The 18,601-nt window shown below is 40.5% G+C and overlaps 1 protein-coding gene across 1 annotated transcript in view; it reads left to right on the top strand.

Moving 5' to 3' along the window:
- Positions 1 to 18,601, top strand: part of LOC126088335 (dynein axonemal heavy chain 10) — a 1,153,099-nt gene that overhangs the window by 532,099 nt on the left and 602,399 nt on the right. The window contains exon 26 of the mRNA XM_049906469.1: positions 17,699 to 17,899. Within this exon, the coding sequence (XP_049762426.1) occupies positions 17,699 to 17,899 (201 nt within the window). The remainder of the gene's footprint in view (positions 1 to 17,698; positions 17,900 to 18,601) is intronic.

An 18,601-nucleotide genomic window follows, 5' to 3' on the forward strand; every position in this document is an offset into this window, starting at 1 on the left:
CAGCCATCTTTAAACCGTCTGTGTGATGCACCACCACCGAAAATTGTCTGAATCTTTCAAATGATTTTTACCTGGCTATCACCCAGTTTCTAGCAAAATTTGATGCAGTAGCACTGCTCCAGTCATTCCTTCATTTCCCCTGCAGTGGAAAAGCAGTGCACACCACTCACTCAAGTGCTGCTTGCCAGCAACTAATGCTGTTGATAGGCAGGAAAAAATTCATCAATGCACATGAAGGTTTAAGGGTGCTTCATGCAAGCATGCTAGATTCAAATCCATCAGGTGGTGGTAAAAAAAGAGGGGGTGGGGGTGAGGAGGGTCTCAGATACTTTTCTGACTGACCTTGTACATGCAGCACAGAATAACACATATTTGGGATGCTATGCTACTAGTTTGTGGCTTATTTCAAGATGGTTAGCTCATTTATAGCAGTTATGAAGTACTGAACATAGATGGTACCAGAAACTCAACAAATATCCCTTACCCTGCTGTGCAACCACAGATGGTAGAGGGTAATAAATTCTTTGGTGAGAAGGAGGATGGTACATGTCTCCATAATAGAATATAAAGACTAATATGAAAATAAAAATTTTGGTAATATGTAAATCTCATATGACAAGTGTTTTGATTCCAAACAAAGGTACATATAGCTCCCTACTCTTAGTCCATGTTGTTACCGTATTTACTCGAATCTAAGCCGCACTTTTTTTCTGGGTTTTGTAATCCAAAAAACCACCTGCGGCTTAGAATCGAGTGCAAAGCAAGCGGAAGTTCTGAAAAATGATGGTAGGTGCCGCCACAACTAACTTCTGCCGTCAAATATATGTAGCGCTACATAGGCATGCTTTGTAGGCACAAAGATAAATACTGGCGCCAAAACCTCTGCGTCAGGAAAAAAAAAAAAGTGGAAGACGAGCTTTTTTTCTCCGCCCCGAGTTTCAAGCACAGCATTTTCACACATTATCCAACAAAGTAAATACAAATTCCGTATCGTTCATCTTCGAATGTAGCATTATTTCAATGTACTACGAAAATCTGACTGGCAAGACTGTTTGGGATGTTTGTCAATATGGCCAACTCTACGTTCTGAATTTTTTCCTACCTGTGAGAAGAGATGGTTGCTAATAGGAACCTGATGAAATGTGAATCACATGCAGTATTCTCTTCACCATAAGAATAATACGAATATAAACATTTTGCTATGTATTCTTTCGTGTTTGCTGCTATCTCATTTAAATCCTGTCTGCCTAATACACTACGAAACTAGAGTGAGACAACAGCAAACACGGAAGAATATACATATCATGTCATGTTTATATTCGTATTATACTTGTGCCTAATAGTGATACAGTCAGAAATGAAGTACGGCAACTGACTAGATTTTTAAATCTAAGATGACACTAATTTCTGTGCAGAATTTGATGTACTAAAGAAGCGGCCGCAAAGATTTTCAAACGGTGAAAAATTTTCGCCTAACTCTTGTTCAGAACATATTCTATGATACGCAGTTTTTTTTTTTTTTTTTTTCCCTGAGTGACGTAAACACCTATAACAAAGAAAACGGCACTTATCAGATCAAAGCAATCGATTCAAACCAGACGGAGCACGTGAAAAAGCAAGGGTATCTGTATAAATATGGATGGAGCTCCTGACGCATAGCTATGGCTACCTGGTAAAGCTTAACTGCTAAGCTCACGACTCAAACCAAACTACTGTAGCTGTAGCGTCATTCATTCGACCTAAATTGTGTCTCATATTACAATGGACCAACTTTGTTTCGATTTGGAGGTGCGGCCTAAGACTTTTCTCTCCCCTTGAATTTCGAGTCTCAGATTTCAGGTGCGGCTTAGATTCGGGAAATTTTTTTCCCTTTATTTCGAGTCTCATTTTTCAGGTGCGGCTTAGATTCGAGTGTGGCTTAGATTCGAGTAAATACGGTATTTGGGATATTAGAATGCTATCTCACACTTTTGTTCTCATACAAGGGGTTTGAGATATGAATGTATTTAATTTGCTATTGTGATCATTTCAATGAAAACCTGCTGATATAGCTTAATGCACAGTATGCTAGATTAGATTGTGGGATAGGGAGATGAGCCATACCTGGTTTGGATCTTGTGTCAGTTTGACTATCAGTCTTATGATTCAGCAATCAGTCTGAGAGCAGAGTTTAGGCAGTTTCCTATACTTGTTGAGGCAAATGCTGGGCTGCTCCCCAATCTCTGCCTCAGAAAATATGATACACAAACATTTAAAATTTGAAAACACTTGGAACAAAGTTTACACGATACACAGACTATATGCTGTGTTACCTCTGTAAAATACTGTGCCACACTGGACATTAATCCATATGTGATGACAGTGTTCTGCTTTGTAGAGTGACAATAGTGAATCATTGAGGACTGTAAGCACATCAGTTATTCCAAGTTACATAATGACAAAACACAATTAAAACCTAAATACTTACACTTCACTTTGACTTGTCATGTCCTTCACCATGTATGCTTCATTGCCACCATGCAACTTATTACTTTAGCTAGTGCTGAGGATCTGAACAGATCAGAAACTGTTGTACATTATGACATTTAGGGTTACTGTGCTTGATAGGTACTTTCCTAAGTTTTGTATAAAAACTGGAGAATGCAATAAGTGACTGGAAATTACAGAGAGACAAAATAGCTGACTAGTACTTACCTTGAGGAAGTGAAATTCCATTATTGCTGACTGACACATTTAAAAGCGAATAAAATATTCTTAGGTTTCATAACTGTTGGTGGAGACATAAGTTGGGGAAGGTTAGAAAGGAATGGCAGGTATCTCAGACCCCAGGATTAGAAGCACACACCTGCTGAGAAGATGAGAGGAAATAAATGTGAAGAGGAAGATCAAAGATAATATGAGGGTGGTTCGGAAAGCAACCACTGTTTTAGTGTGGTACTAGTATTTGTGCATGAAGTACCACCATTGTCAAATATGCTTGTTCTCTGATTCAGTAAGCTTCTTGCTGTGAGAATATTATCCTTGTTCTTTCACATGTTCACTTGTTAACAATCTCAAAACATGAATGCTGTAATAAAAAAATCCCACAAAATGCCAAGTGTGAGCAGTAATAAGATTTCTTTCAGCACAAAACATTTTGGCAGCAGACTTTCATCATCAGTTTTGTACTGTATACAGTCCAAACATTATGGGTGAAGGTGTTGTGCAGCAATGGGTCCAGTATTTTAAAAGTAGTACAACAACCATTCATGATGAAGAGAGGAGTGGTACACCTTCTGTTGTGAGTAATGATCTTGTCAAGAAAATTGATGAAACAATTTGCAAAAATAGAAGACTCGCCATCTCTGAACTTCCTGAAAAATTCCTGCAACTTTCTTTTACTACTTTGTATGAGGTTGTTCTTGGTCACTTAGTCTACTGAAAGTTCTGTTCTTGGTGGATATGAAAATTGCTCACAGATGGCCACAAAACTAAACAAATGGGCTCTGCCTTAGTAAGGAAGCAGTTCTGATCAGGCATTTTTGATGACCCTCCCCCCCCCCCTCCCCCCCCTTACTGCCCAGACTTGGCACCAAGTGATTTTTCATCTCTTCACTCATGTGAAGAAGTGACTAGTATCATGACATGATGACAATCAACTCCAAAATGCCGTGAAAGATTGGCTGTGTGCCCAGGAAGCAGAATTTTATGAACAAGGTATTTGTAAATCAGTGAAATGGCAAGAGAGATGCTTAAATTTAAATGGTGACTATATTTAATAATAGCAACAAGCTGTAATTTCATGATGTATGTTATAAAAAACAGTCTCAAACAATTTCTGTGTAAGTTATCTAATGGGGTCTTTTGGATGGCCGAGTAAAATGGTATTGCGTCCATTTGCTGTTAGGATGTGATGCGTGAGCAGTAGTTCTGGGTAGTGCAGAATGTGGAACTCGGAAAACTTAGTTTTACCATTTATTAATAAAGGCGGTGCTACAATGCATTATGCACGTCCGGTAACCTGTCATCACTGTGTCGAGAGTGATACATGTTCCCAACTGGCCGGTCTCAGACTGTTCTTCGTAGCCGGTGGCTGTGTACACGCCACGGCGCGTGACTCAGATTGCATTTCCCGTCAGCATTCCGATACGCCCATACAATTCTGCCATTACAGTTAGTTATTTACAGGAAGGCAAAGGTTACTCTATGAATCACCTTCATATATTGGTAAGCACTGTGACAGCTTCAGTCTAGAGGTGTTATGACCGTAATTGGAAATATCATTTTCATTCAAACCCAACTGACAACCAAAAGAGTGGATGTCAAACCATGCCTAGAACAGTGCCTTCTCCTATTCCCAATGGATCTGCCTCCTCTGCCCTAAAACCATCCTGTCCAGACAATCTTGGAATTTCTTACTTCCTGCATCACTCCTCACTCTTTCCTGAAAAATATCACACAAAATCCCAAATCTTATTCATGGTGAATCCCAAGCAGCCTGTACCCTGAAGAGAGACCACTCTTATTATCATCCTCCCTGTACACCGAAGCTCCATTACTGTGAAGGCCGTGCCCAGTAAGAATATGGTAAGTGCAGGTGCACCACCATGGAGACAGAGGTATCAGTTCAGTGTGAGTTTAAAGAACAGCAGAATGTATAATGGATATCGACCAGTAGCAAATCTGCCCAGTGCCAATCTTCATGAAATCTCAAAACACTTTTACCATTCTGTGTGAAGTTAATAGGAGTCCCGTCCCCATCTCCTCCAACTCTGGTTCTTGGCTTGATATCCTCTTGACTGTTGTTGTTCTTGACAGTAAGTAGTTTGTGGCTTATAGCAGAGATGCTTCATTAGCTTACAGACATCTAAATGTACAGTTTAACACCCATCCTTTCCTTCCATCAAGACTGATCTGCACAAAATCATTAAAAATCTAGCCCCCTTATAAGGATCACAGTTGTTGCCATACAATTCCTTACCTATCCTGACCCAAGGAACAACCACCTTATACCTACTTCCCAAAACCTGCAAAAACAACTACCTGGCAGTTTCATTGTAGTTGGCTTCGGAGCCCTCTTCAAATGCCTCTAACCACTCCACATATTTTGTCTACAAACAAATCTCCCAGGCAGTATTTTCATCTCATCCTCTTTCCAAGTTGGAAGTCCTACCCCATTTTGTCATCCAGTACCATTTAGGCATTTAATGCCTAAATACCTACTCTGCCAAATATATGGATTTCTCGTGTCAAGACCCAAAATAACAAAATGACGCCCTCCCTGATATCCTCCCCGTGCCATCATCGCTGTAACTTTCTGTTAACCTGCATAACACATTTATCAGTTCATATGACATTCCCAAACTGTTATCTTTATACGAATTTGTTCCGCCGCCCCCCCTTCAAATTTTTCATACTGTAAACCTGCCCCATGCAACCATCCATAGCTCTTACTCAAGCTCCACCACTGGCAAATTCTATAGCATAAACAAGCATAACATTATAAGAGAAAAACACTTTATGTTAACCAACTTACATGTACTTATAGTATACAGACCATAGGAATGACCATCATGAAACTGGCTGAGAACATGAGTGAATGTAGAACAACAGTCCTTCTCAGGGGTACCCAGAACACAGTTGCTGGAGATGCCCTGTAGTGTGATTTAAGGGACCTACGTGTGTGGTACTCATACAGGGTATTTCAATCAAAGACTAGTTTCTCTGAAATGTGGAGGTGGAACTTGCTCACCAACACATTCGCACATCTCTTTACAGTTGTGGTCTTAATCTTTATTAACATAGAGCATTCTCACTACTTTTTATTTATTTATTTATTTGTTCATTTGTGTACTGAATTATTTAATTACTCAGTTTTAGCTGTATTCCTTCCTCCAACTTCACCTCCCCCCCCCCCCCTCTCTCTCATTGCAACTTCATCATTTTTTCCCCATGATCCTCATCCTGGGATCTGAGTGCCCTGTCTGTTCTTTCTGACATTCCTCAATACATCCCACTTTCTTCTTTGAGGAAAAAACTAATAGTTTCAAAAGCTAGGAAGAGTTTGTTGTTGTTGTTTTCCCTTAGTACTGGAATTTTACCTCGTGAAGGTAAGTTCTGTCTAACTATTCTGTCTTACTGTTGCAAGATGTGGTCTTCAGTCTGAACACTGACTTGATGCTGCTCTCCATGCCATTTCATCCTGTGCTAGCCTCTTTGTCTCTGAATAACTACTGCAACCTACATCCCTTTGAATCCGCTTACTTTATACATCTCCTGGTCTCCCTCTACAATTTTTACCCCACACACTTCTCTACAGTACTAAGTTGGTGGTCCTTTGAGGTCTCACAACGTGTCCTATCAACTGCTCCCTTCTTTTAGTCAAGCAGTACCACAAAATTCTTTTTTCCCAACTTATGTTCGGTACCTTGTCATTAATTACATGATCTACTCATCTAATCTTCAGCTTTTTTCTGCAGACCACATTTTTAAAGGCTTCTATTCTTTCCCTGTCTGAGTTTATCATCCGTGTTTCACTTTCAGACAAGACTACACCCCAGATAGATACTTTCAGAAAAGACTTCTTATCACTTAAATCTGCATACAGTGTTTACTACTTTCTCTTCCTAAGAAACACTTTTCTTGCCATGGCCAGTCTGTATTTTATGTCTTCTGTACTTCAGCCATCATCAGTTATTTTACTGCCCAAATAGCAAAACTCGTGTATTACTTTTAGTATCTAATTTCCTATTCTAATTCCCTTAGTGTTGCCTGATTTAATTTGACTGCATTCCTTTATACTGTTTTTGCTTTTGTTGATGCTCATCTTATATCCTTTTATATCTTCAAATTTAACACATATTTCGGACAACAACACATATAAGTCACTGAGTAAGTTGACCTGTGTACAAGTCGGCATTCGATTAAACACTGAGTCTCAGTCTAGCGGCCGCTGCTCAGCTGGCCGCTTAGGTGGCGCAGCTGCTGCGTGGCTGGCAGACAGCGCCGCACGTAGAGGACGTGCGTAATTGCGCGGCGGCACTTTGAATAATCGGCGAGTCACAACATATCCTACTTTCAAGACACTGTCCATTCCATTCAATTACTCTTCCAAGTCCTTTGCTGCCTCTGACTGAATCACTGTGTCATCAGCAAACCTTTTTTTCCCTTTCTCTGAATATTAACTTCTTCTCCAAATATTTCTTTGGTTTTCTTTATTGCTTCCTCAGTGTACAGTCTGAACATCATTAGGAATTGGCTACAATCCTGTCTCACTTCCTCCTCAACCACTGCTTCCCTTTTATGTCCCTCTATTCTTTTAACTGCCATCTGGTTTGTCTACAAGCTATAGATAGCCTTTTGATCCCTGTAATTACCCTTAGCTACCTTCCAGTTAACATTGTCAAAATCTTTCCCTAAGTCTGGAAATGCTATAAACAAAAGTTTGCCATTCCTTAACCTGTCTTCTAAGAGAAGTCATAGGGTCACTACTGCCTCATGTGTTCCTACATTTCTCCAGAATCCAAACTGATCTTACTCGATGTCAGCTTCTGCCAGTTTTTTCATTCTTCTGTGAATAATTTATGTTAGTATTTTGCAACTGTGACTTATTAAACTGACAGTTTGGTAATATTCTGACCTGTCAGCACCTGATTTCTTTGGAATTGGAAATATTACATTCTGCTTGAAGTCTGAGGTTATTTTGCCTGTCTCAAACATCTTGCATGCCAGTTGGAATAGCTTTGTCCAAAGGATATCAATAGTTCTAACGGAATGTTGTCTACTCAAGGGGCCTTGTTTTGACGTAGGTCTTTCAGTGTTTTTTTGAATTCTTCTTGCAGTAGCATATCTGCCACCTCATATTAATTACATTCTCTTTCCTTTCTGTGATATTGCCCTTAAGTTCATTTCCCTTGTATAACCCTTGTATACGTTCTGCCTTCCAACTTTCTGTTCTTTGCTTAGTACTGGTTTTCTATCTGAGCTTTTGATATCTGTATAGCTGCTTCTCTTTTCTCCAAAGACCTCTATAATTTTTGTGTTGTTGTTGTTGTGGTCTTCAGTCCTGAGACTGGTTTGAAGCAGCTCTCCATGCTACCCTATCTTGTGCAAGCTGCTTCATCTCCCAGTACTTACTGCAACCTACATCCTTCTGAATCTGCTTAGTGTATTCATCTCTTGGTCTCCCTCTACGATTTTTACCCTCCACGCTGCCCTCCAATGCTAAATTTGAGATCCCTTGATGCCTCAGAACATGTCCAACTAACCAGTCCCTTCTTTTTGTCAAGTTGTGCCACAAACTCCTCTTCTCCCCAATTCTATTCAATACTTCATCATTAGTTATATGATCTACCCATCTAATCTTCAGCATTCTTCTGTAGCACCACATTTTGAAAGCTTATATTCGCTTCTTGTCCAAACTATTTATCGTCCATGTTTCACTTCCATACATGGCTACACTCCATACAAATACTTTCAGAAACGAATTCCTGACACTTAAATCTATACTCGATGTTAACAAATTCCTCTTCTTCAGAAATGCTTTCCTTGCCATTGCCAGTCTACATTTTATATCCTCTCTACTTTGACAATCATTAGTTATTTTGCTCCCCAAATAGCAAAACTCATTTACTACTTTAAGCGTCTCATTTCCCAATCTAATTCCCTCAGCATCACCCGATTTAATCTGACTACATTCCATTATCCTCGTTTTGCTTTTTTTTATGTTCATCTTATATCCTCCTTTCAAGACACTATCCATTCCGTTCAACTGCTCTTCCAAGTCCTTTGCTGTCTCTGACAGAATTACAATGTCATCAGCGAACCTCAAAGTTTTTATTTCTTCTCCATGGATTTTAATACCTACTCCGAATTTTTCTTTTGTTTCCTTTACTGTTTGCTCAGATTGAATAACATCGGGGAGAGGCTACAGCCCTGTCTTACTCCCTTCCCAACCACTGCTTCCCTTTCATGCCCATCGACTCTTATTACTGCAATCTGGTTTCTGTACAAATTGTAAATAGCCTTTTGCTCGCTGTATTTTACCCCTGCCACCTTCAGAATTTGAAAGAGAGTATTCCAGTCAACATTGTCAAAAGCTTTCTCTAAGTCTACAAATGCTAGAAACATAGGTTTGCCTTTCCTTAATCTATTTTCTAAGATAAGTTGTAGAGTCAGTATTTCCCCACATGTTCCAACATTTCTAAGGAATCCAAACTGATCTTTCCCAAGATTGGCTTCTACCAGTTTTTCCATTCGTCTGTAAAGAATTTGTGTTAGTATTTTGCAGCTGTGGCTTATTAAACTGATAGTTTGGTTTGTGGGGCGCTCAACTGCGTGGTTATCAGCGCATTAAACTGATAGTTCGGTAATTTTCAAATCTGTCAACACCTGATTTCTTTGGTATTGGAATTATTATATTCTTCTTGAAGTCTGAGGATATTTCGCCTGTCTCATACATCTTGCTCACTAGGTGGTAGAGTTTTGTTAGGCCTGGCTCTTCCAAGGCTGTCAGTAGTTCTAATGGAATGCTGTATACTCCTGGGGTCTTGTTTTGACTTAGGTCTTTCAGTGCTCTGTCAGATTCTTCACTCTGTATCATATCTACCATTTCATCTTCATCTACATCCTCTTCCATTTCCACAATATTGTCCTCAAGTACATCGGCCTTGTATAGACCTTCTATATACTCCTTCCACCTTTCTGCTTTCCCTTCTTTGCTTAGAACTGGGTTTCCATCTGAGCTCTTGATATTCATACAAGTGGTTCTCTTTTCTCCAAAGGTCTCTTTAATTTTCCTGTAGGCAGTATCTATCTTACCCCTGGTGAGATAAGCCTCTACATCCTTACATTTGCCCTCTAGCCATCCCTGCTTAGCCATTTTGCACTTCCTGTCTATCTCATTTTTGTATTCCTTTTTGCCTGCTTCATTTACTGCATTTTTATGTTTTCTCCTTTCATCAATGAAATTTAATATTTCTTCTGTTACTCAAGGATTTCTACTAGCCCTCGTCTTTTTACCTACTTGATCCTCTGCTGCCTTCACTACTTCATCCCTCAGAGCTACCCATTCTTATTCTACTGTATGTGTTTCCCCCATTCTTGTCAATCTTGTTCCCTTATACTCTCCCTGAAACTCTGTACAACCTCTGGTTCTTTCAGTTTATCCAGGCCCCATCTCCTTAAATTCCCACCTTTTTGCAGTTTCTTCAGTCTACAGTTCATAACCAATTGATTGTGGTCAGAGTCCACATCTGCCCCTGGAAATGTCTTACAATTTAAAACCTGGTTCCTAAATCTCTGTCTTACCATTATATAATCTATCTGATATCTTCTAGTATCTCCAGGATTCTTCCATGTATGCAACTTTCTTTCATTATTCTTGAACCAAGTGTTAGCTATGATTATGTTATGCTCTGTGCAAAACTACCAGGTGGTTTCCTCTTTCATTTCTTAGCGCCAATCCATATTCATCTACTATGTTTCCTTCTCTTCCTTTTCTTACTCTCGAATTCCAGTCACCCATGGCTATTAAATTTTCGTCTCCCTGAATAATTTCTTTTATCTCATCATGTTGTTGTGGTCTTCAGTCGTGAGACTGGTTTGATGCAGCTCTCCATGCTACTCTATCCTGTGCAACCTTTAAGACTGCTATCTCATCATACATTTCATCAATTTCTTCATCATCTGCAGAGCTAGTTGGCATGTAAACTTGTACTACTGTAGTAGGTGTGGGCTTCGTGTCTATCTTGGCCACAATAATGCGTTCACTATGCTGTTTGTAGTAGCTTACCCGCATTCCAATTTTTTTATTCATTATTAAAGCTACTCCTGCATTACCCCTATTTGATTTTGTATTTATCACCCTGTAGTCACCTGACCAAAAGTCTTGTTCCTCCTGCCACCGAACTTCACTAATTCCCACTATATCTAACTTTAACCTATCCATTTCCCTTTTTAAATTTTCTAACCTACCTGCCCGATTAAGGGATCTGACATTCCACGGTCCGATTTGTAGAATGCCAGTTTTCTTTTTCCTGATAATGACGTCCTCTTGAGTAGTCCCTGCCCGGAGATCCAAATGAGGGACTATTTTACCTCCGGAATATTTTACCCAAGAGGACACCATCATTATTTAACCATACAGTAAAGCTGCATGCCCTCAGGAAAAATTACGGCCGTAGTTTCCCCTTGCTTTCAGCCATTCGCAGTACCATCACAGCAAGACTGCTTTGGTTAGTTTTACAAGGCCAGATCAGTCAATCATCCAGACTGTTGCCCCTGTAACTACTGAAAAGACTGCTGCCCCTCTTCAGGAACCACACGTTTGTCTGGCCTCTCAACAGATACCCCTCCGTTGTGGTTGCACCTACGGTACGGCCATCTGTATCGCTGAGGCATGCAAGCCTCCCCACCAATGGCAAGGTCCATGGTTAATGGGGAAGGGGGGAGGGGAGGAATTTTTGTGTAGGCAGTATCTATCTTTCCTCTAGTTATATATGCTTCTGTATCCTTACATTAGCCCTCTAGCCATTCCTGCTTGGCCATTTTGCACTTCCTGTCAGTCTCATGTTTTCATTTTGCCCTGTTTGACAGTTAAATTAATTATCTCTTGTGATATCCAATTATTTCTACTAGGTCTTGTCTTTTTACATAATTGATCGTCTGCTGCTTTCACTATTTCATTTCTCAAATCTACTCAGTCATCTTACATTGTATTCCTTTCTCCTGTCATCATTAATCACTGCTTAAAGTTCCCTCTGGAACACTCAACAACCTCTGATTCTTTCAACTTATCCAGCCCACATCTTCTTAATTTCCTATCTTTGAACAGTTTCTACACTTTTAATCTACAGTTCATATCAATAAACTGCAGTCAGAGTTCACATCTAACCCTGGAAATGTCTTGCAGTTTAAAATCTGGTAATAAATCTCTCTCTCTCTATTATATGGGGTCATCCCTTGATGGGGAAGGGTAAATGTATCAGTTTGGGGTTAGGAACCCTGGTACAGAAATGGCCATGCTGAAAGTTATAAGCAAAAATCTTTCTGATACCTCTGTCAAGAACACATATGTATGTAATGTTGCTGCTAAGACAGCAGAGTAGCCAATTTTCAGAGGTGGTAGTATGGACCAAAACAAGAAAGAAATGTCTACTAAACTTTGGCTCTAAAATGCATATCTTAAAAGCTATGAGCACTTGTTAATTTTTGCTGCTGTGAAATAAATCCCTTCTTCTGAACAAGTGCGAATAGCATTTAAGGTATGCTTTTTAGAGTCCATTTTACCAGTCATTTTTTCCTTGTTTTGCCTATATTACCACCTATGAAAGTTGCCTAGCACATAGCAACAACAGCTCTGGTACAAATATCCCACTGTCAGAGCTACCAGAAAGATTTTCGCTTATAACTACTGACTCAGTCATTTCTGGACCAGGGTCCCTAACCTCAGACTGATACATTTACCCCTCTCCACCATGACTGGCAGTTTGTAATATCAGGGTGATTGCTTGATCACCCTATATAATCAGAGCAAAATTTTCTGATGTCTTCAGGTCTCTTCCACATATACAACCTTCTTTCATGACTCTTAATCCAAGTATTGGCAATAATTAAAAATATTCCCTGTGTGCAAAATTCTACCAAATAGCTTCCTGTTTCATTCTTTTCCCCCAGCCCATATTCATCTACTATTTCTTTTTCTCTTTCTTTCCAAACTATTGAATTTCAGTCCCCCATCGCAATTAAATTTTTGTCTTCCTTGACTGAATAGTTTCTTTCATCCCATCACATTTTTTTTCAATCTCTTCAACATGTGTGGAGCTAGTTGGTATATAAACCTGAATAACTATGGTGGGTGTTGGCTTCATGTCTATCTTGGCTATGATAATAATGCTGTGTATGGTAACTTACATCTATATCTACATCTACATCCATACTCCGCAAGCCACCTGACGGTGTGTGGCAGAGGGTACCCTGAGTACCTCTATCAGTTCTCCCTTCTATTCCAGTCTCGTATTGTTCGTGGAAAGAAGGATTGTCGGTATGCTTCTGTGTGGGCTCTAATCTCTCTAATTTTATCCTCATGGTCTCTTCGCGAGATATACGTAGGAGGGAGCAATATACTGCTTGACTCTTCGGTGAAGGTATGTTCTTGAAACTTTAACAAAAGCCCGTACCGAGCTACTGAGCGTCTCTCTTGCAGAGTCTTCCACTGGAGTTTATCTATCATCTCCATAACGCTTTCGCGATTACTAAATGATCCTGTAACGAAGCGCGCTGCTCTCCATTGGATCTTCTCTCTCTCTTCTATCAACCCTATCTGGTATGGATCCCACACTGCTGAGCAGTATTCAAGCAGTGTGCGAACAAGCGTACTGTAACCTACTTCCTTTGCTTTCGGATTGCATTTCCTTAGGATTCTTACAATGAATCTCAGTCTGGCATCTGCTTTACCGACGATCAACTTTATATGATCATTCCATATTAAATCACTCCTAATGCATACTCTCAGATAATTTATGGAATTAACTGCTTCCAGTTGCTGACCTGCTATTTTGTAGCTAAATGGTAAGGGATCTATCTTTCTATGTATTCGCAGCACATTACACTTGTCTACATTGAGATTCAATTGCCATTCCCTGCACCATGCGTCAATTCGCTGCAGATCCTCCTGCATTTCAGTACAACTTTCCATTGTTACAACCTCTCGATACACCACACCATCATCTCTGCAAAAACCCTCAGTGAACTTCAGATGTCATCCACCAGGTCATTTATGTATATTGTGAACAGCAACGGTCCCATGACACTCCCCTGTGGCACACCTGAAATCAATGATGACTAACTGACAACCTAAGCTGCCGACAGGTGTTGTTGATATACCTCGATGTGGACAGCTGAAAATGTGTGCCCCGACCGGGACTTGAACCTGGGATCTCCTGCTTACATGGCAGACGCTCTATCCATCTGAGCCACCGAGGACACAGATGAATAGCGCAACCGCAGGGACTTATCCCTTGCACGCTTCCCGTGAGACTTTCATTCCCAACTGTCCACAATTCTATATATGTATTGTACCTTATAGACATTTGAAATCACTCTTACTTCGGAAGACTTCTCTCCATTGAGAATGACTTGCTGCATTCTGTTATCTAGGAACTCCTCAATCCAATCACACAATTGGTCTGATAGTCCATATGCTCTTACTTTGTTCATTAAACGACTGTGGGGAACTGTATTGAATGCCTTGCGGAAGTCAAGAAACACAGCATCTACCTGTGAACCCGTGTCTATGGCCCTCTGAGTCTCGTGGATGAATAGTGCGAGCTGGGTTTCACACGACCATCTTTTTCGAAACCCATGCTTATTCCTACAGATTAGATTTCTAGTCTCCAGGAAAGTCATTATACTTGAACATAAATACGTGTTCCAAAATTCTACAACTGATCGACGTTAGAGATATAGATCTATAGTTCTGCACATCTGTTCGACGTCCCTTCTTGAAAACGGGGATGACCTGTGCCCTTTTCCAATCCTTTGGAATGCTACGCTCTTCTAGAGACCTACAGTACACTGCTGCAAGAAGGGGGGCAAGTTCCTTCGCGTACTCTGTGTAAAATCGAACTGGTATCCCATCAGGTCCAGCGGCCTTTCCTCTTTTGAGCGATTTTAATTGTTTCTCTATCCCTCTGTCGTCTCTTTCGATATCTACCATTTTGTCATCTGTGCGACAATCTAGAGAAAGAACTACAGTGCAGTCTTCCTCTGTGAAACAGCTTTGGAAAAAGACATTTAGTATTTCGGCCTTTAGTCTGTCATCCTCTGTTTCAGTACCATTTTGGTCACAGAGTGTCTGGACATTTTGTTTTGATCCACCTACCACTTTGACATAAGACCAGAATTTCTTAGGATTTTCTGCCAAGTCAGTACATAGAACTTTACTTTCGAATTCATTGAACGCCTCTCGCATAGCCCTCCTCACACTACATTTCGCTTCGCGTAATTTTTGTTTGTCTGCAAGGCTTTGGCTATGTTTATGTTTGCTGTGAAGTTCCCTTTGCTTCCACAGCAGTTTTCTAACTCGGTTGTTGTACCATGTTGGCTCTTTTCCATCTCTTACGATCTTGCTTGGCACATACTCATCTAACACATATTGTACGATGGTTTTGAACTTTGTCCACTGATCCTCAACACTATCTGTACTTGAGACAAAACTTTTGTGTTGAGCTGTCAGGTACTCTGTAATCTGGTTTTTGTCACTTTTGCTAAACAGAAAAATCTTCCTACCTTTTTTAATATTTCTATTTACGGCTGAAATCATCGATGCCGTAACTGCTTTATGATCGCTGATTCCCTGTTCTGCATTAACTGTTTCAAATAGTTCGGGTCTGTTTGTCACCAGAAGGTCTAATATGTTATCGCCACGAGTCAGTTCACTGTGCAACTGCTCAAGGTAGTCTTCAGATAAAGCACTTAAAAAAATTTCACTGGATTCTTTGTCCGTGCCACCCGTTATGAACGTTTGAGTCTCCCAGTCTATATCCGGCAAATTAAAATCTCCACCCAGAACTATAACATTGTGGGGAAATCTACTCGAAATATTTTCCAAATTATCCTTCAGGTGCTCAGCCACAACAGCTGCTGAGCCAGGGGGCCTATAGAGACATCCAATTACCATGTCTGAGCCTGCTTTAACCATGACCTTCACCCAAATAATTTCATATTTCGGATCTCCGTCAATTTCCTTCGATACTATTGCACTTCTTATCGCTATAAACACGCCTCCCCCTTCACTGTACAGCCTGTCTCTGCGGTATACATTCCAATCTGAGTTTAGGATTTCATTACTGTTTACGGCTGGTTTCAGCCAACTTTCTGTCCCTAGTACTCTATGTGTGTTGTGACTGTTTATTAATGAGAGCAGTTCTGGGACCTTTCTATAGACGCTCCTGCAGTTTACTATTAGCACATTAATATTGTTATTCCCTGTTGCATTTTGCCTACTCCTACCTTGCCGCGTCTCAGGAGGCGTCTTGTCGGGCCTAGGGAGGGAATTCTCTAACCTAAAAAACCCCCATGTGCACTCCACACGTACTCCACTACCCTTGTAGCTGCTACCGGCGTGTAGTGCACGCCTGACCTATTCAGGGGGACCCTACATTTCTCCACCTGATAGCGGAGGTCGAGAAATTTGCACCTCAGATCTCTGCAGAATCATCTGAGCCTCTGGTTTAAGCCTTCCACTCAGCTCCAAACCAGAGGACCGCGATCGGTTCTGGGAACGATACTACAAATAGTTAGCTCTGATTCCACCCCACGAGCGAGGCTTTCCGTCTTCACCAATTCCCCCAACCGCCTGTACGAACTGAGGATGACCTCTGAACCCAGATGGCAGAAGTCATTGGTGCCGACAAGAGCAACAATTTGCAGTTGGGTGCACCCAGTGCTCTCTATCGTCGCCAGTAGTGCCTCCTCCACACCTCAGATGAGACCCCCCAGCAAGCAGACTGAGTGAACACTGGCCTTCTTCCCCGACCTTTCCGCTATTTCCCTAAGGGGCTCCATCACCCGCCTAACGTTGGAGCTGCCAATAATTAATAAACCCCTCCCCCCGTGTGCCTGCTTGGACCTTGCTGAAGGAGCAGCCACATGTCCACTCACAGGCAGAGCGGGCGATGCCACACGGCCAGCCTCCACATTTACCCTCCGCCTCATCCGCTGCTGAACCCGCCACTCCCCTTGGGGAGAGGGTGGCCCAACCGCGCCCAGTACCCGCAAAGATGTCTCGACAGCAGGGCAGTGGGTGAAGCATGTAACACCTGGGGTGTACCTTGCAATGCACCAGACTGCCCACTGCCGCTACACTCCGAGGCAGCAGCCTGAAGACGGCTGACCGCGGCCATCAACACGCTCAGCTGTTCGCGAACAGTGGCCAGCTCCTCCTGCATCCATACACAGAAGTCACACATCCTATCCATCCTAAGGAATCAATTTACTGAAGAGAGTTAATCAACTTTTAACTAGACTGCTAATTCACTAAAGGCAGCTGATTATTGACTAAACTGTGATTGCTAGCCACTTCTTGTAGAAAACAATGAAAATAGCACTACCTGTCTCTGGACTGTATTGAAAACAAACACTAGCACTACTGGCACTATGGTTGACTAAAGGGACTCTCTCTGACTGTATTCAAAACAAACACGAAATCTATGGAACACTATTAATAGCACTCGACAATTAAAGCTTCCTAAAAGCAAAAACACACGGAAGAAGAAGTGACAAGTAAGAAAAATACAGTTAATACTTAAATTAAGGTAGCTCGCTGCACAGCAGACGTGAAGCAGATGGTGGTTAGGATGACATGCATTCCTACTCCTACTGCTGTGTTACCCCTATTTGATTTTGTATTCATAACCCAGTATTCACCAGACCAGTTTCACATTTTTATCATTTTTGAAAGTGACTTTTCCTTTAGTTGCAATAACATGTATACAAACTCTTTTTCCATATCATTGTTTGGTTTCCACTTAGAATTTTCAATTTTTTATATTATTACAATTTTATTTAACATTAAACCTTACATATTTTAAAGTATCATGTGTAAGAAAATTTCTACGTGCAAGTAGATCTAAAAGTAATGTAGTCCCTAACAATACTACATTCTTACTCTTGTACACATAATGATAATAATATACATGATTAATTCTTTTTCTTTAAGGATACCTGCCCATTGGCCATCCAACACTATATGAGTACTTCGTGGATGTGGAGAAAGATGAGTGGGTGGCTTGGGAATGGGTGGTGCCAATATACGAACATGATCCTGAAAAAAAGTTCAGTGAGATTCTGGTTCCCACTACAGATTCAGTGCGCACCACTTGGCTTCTGACACTTATGAATGATGTGAGTCATTATATTAATATTCTATCATATTTGTGTGGAAACTAGAAATAGGAATTTTTATCAAAGTGTTTGTATGGCAGAACTAGCTCCCACATTTGAAGGTCAGTAAAAATCAAAGAAATTAGGAACACAAAAGTTATGTATGAAGTATCTCTCAAAACCTTGCAGATATAGCTTTAGGTCTGTAGTGTATACATGTTAAAATAAATCAAAACTATAGATAGATGTCAATTTTTTGTTTGTAATGCAGAAATACTACATTTTACAGAAAGCTTTTATTGTGGAATCCATTTATTTGTTCTTTTAAAGACTCACTCAAGTGAAGGCTAATGTCGAAGACACATGTTGATGTCATTCATGAACATTATCCACCTCTTTACAGCTCATTGTGAACAGACTAATTGCCACTCTGTATTGCGTTCTGTACTTCCATTCTTATTTATTTAATGTAAGCTTTTCTATATCCCTTCAATAATAACGAAAAATATAAAATGTCTAAGTCTAAAATTGGTCATCTTGAGATCATTATATCCTGAGATCAGTTAACAGATAGCATTTATCTCAAAATTAAAAGTGGCCAACAAGATATATTTCTCTGCTGTTGAAGAATTGTCGTCAGTTTGATGTAGCTTAGACCGCAATAAGTTCTGTCGGAGGTTGCAGTCACCAACTAATCTTCTTCCTTGGAGTTGTGATAACTCCACATGCAATTTTTCTT

This window comes from Schistocerca cancellata, chromosome 6 (genome assembly GCF_023864275.1).
Source record: "Schistocerca cancellata isolate TAMUIC-IGC-003103 chromosome 6, iqSchCanc2.1, whole genome shotgun sequence".
Lineage (NCBI taxonomy): Eukaryota > Metazoa > Arthropoda > Insecta > Orthoptera > Acrididae > Schistocerca > Schistocerca cancellata.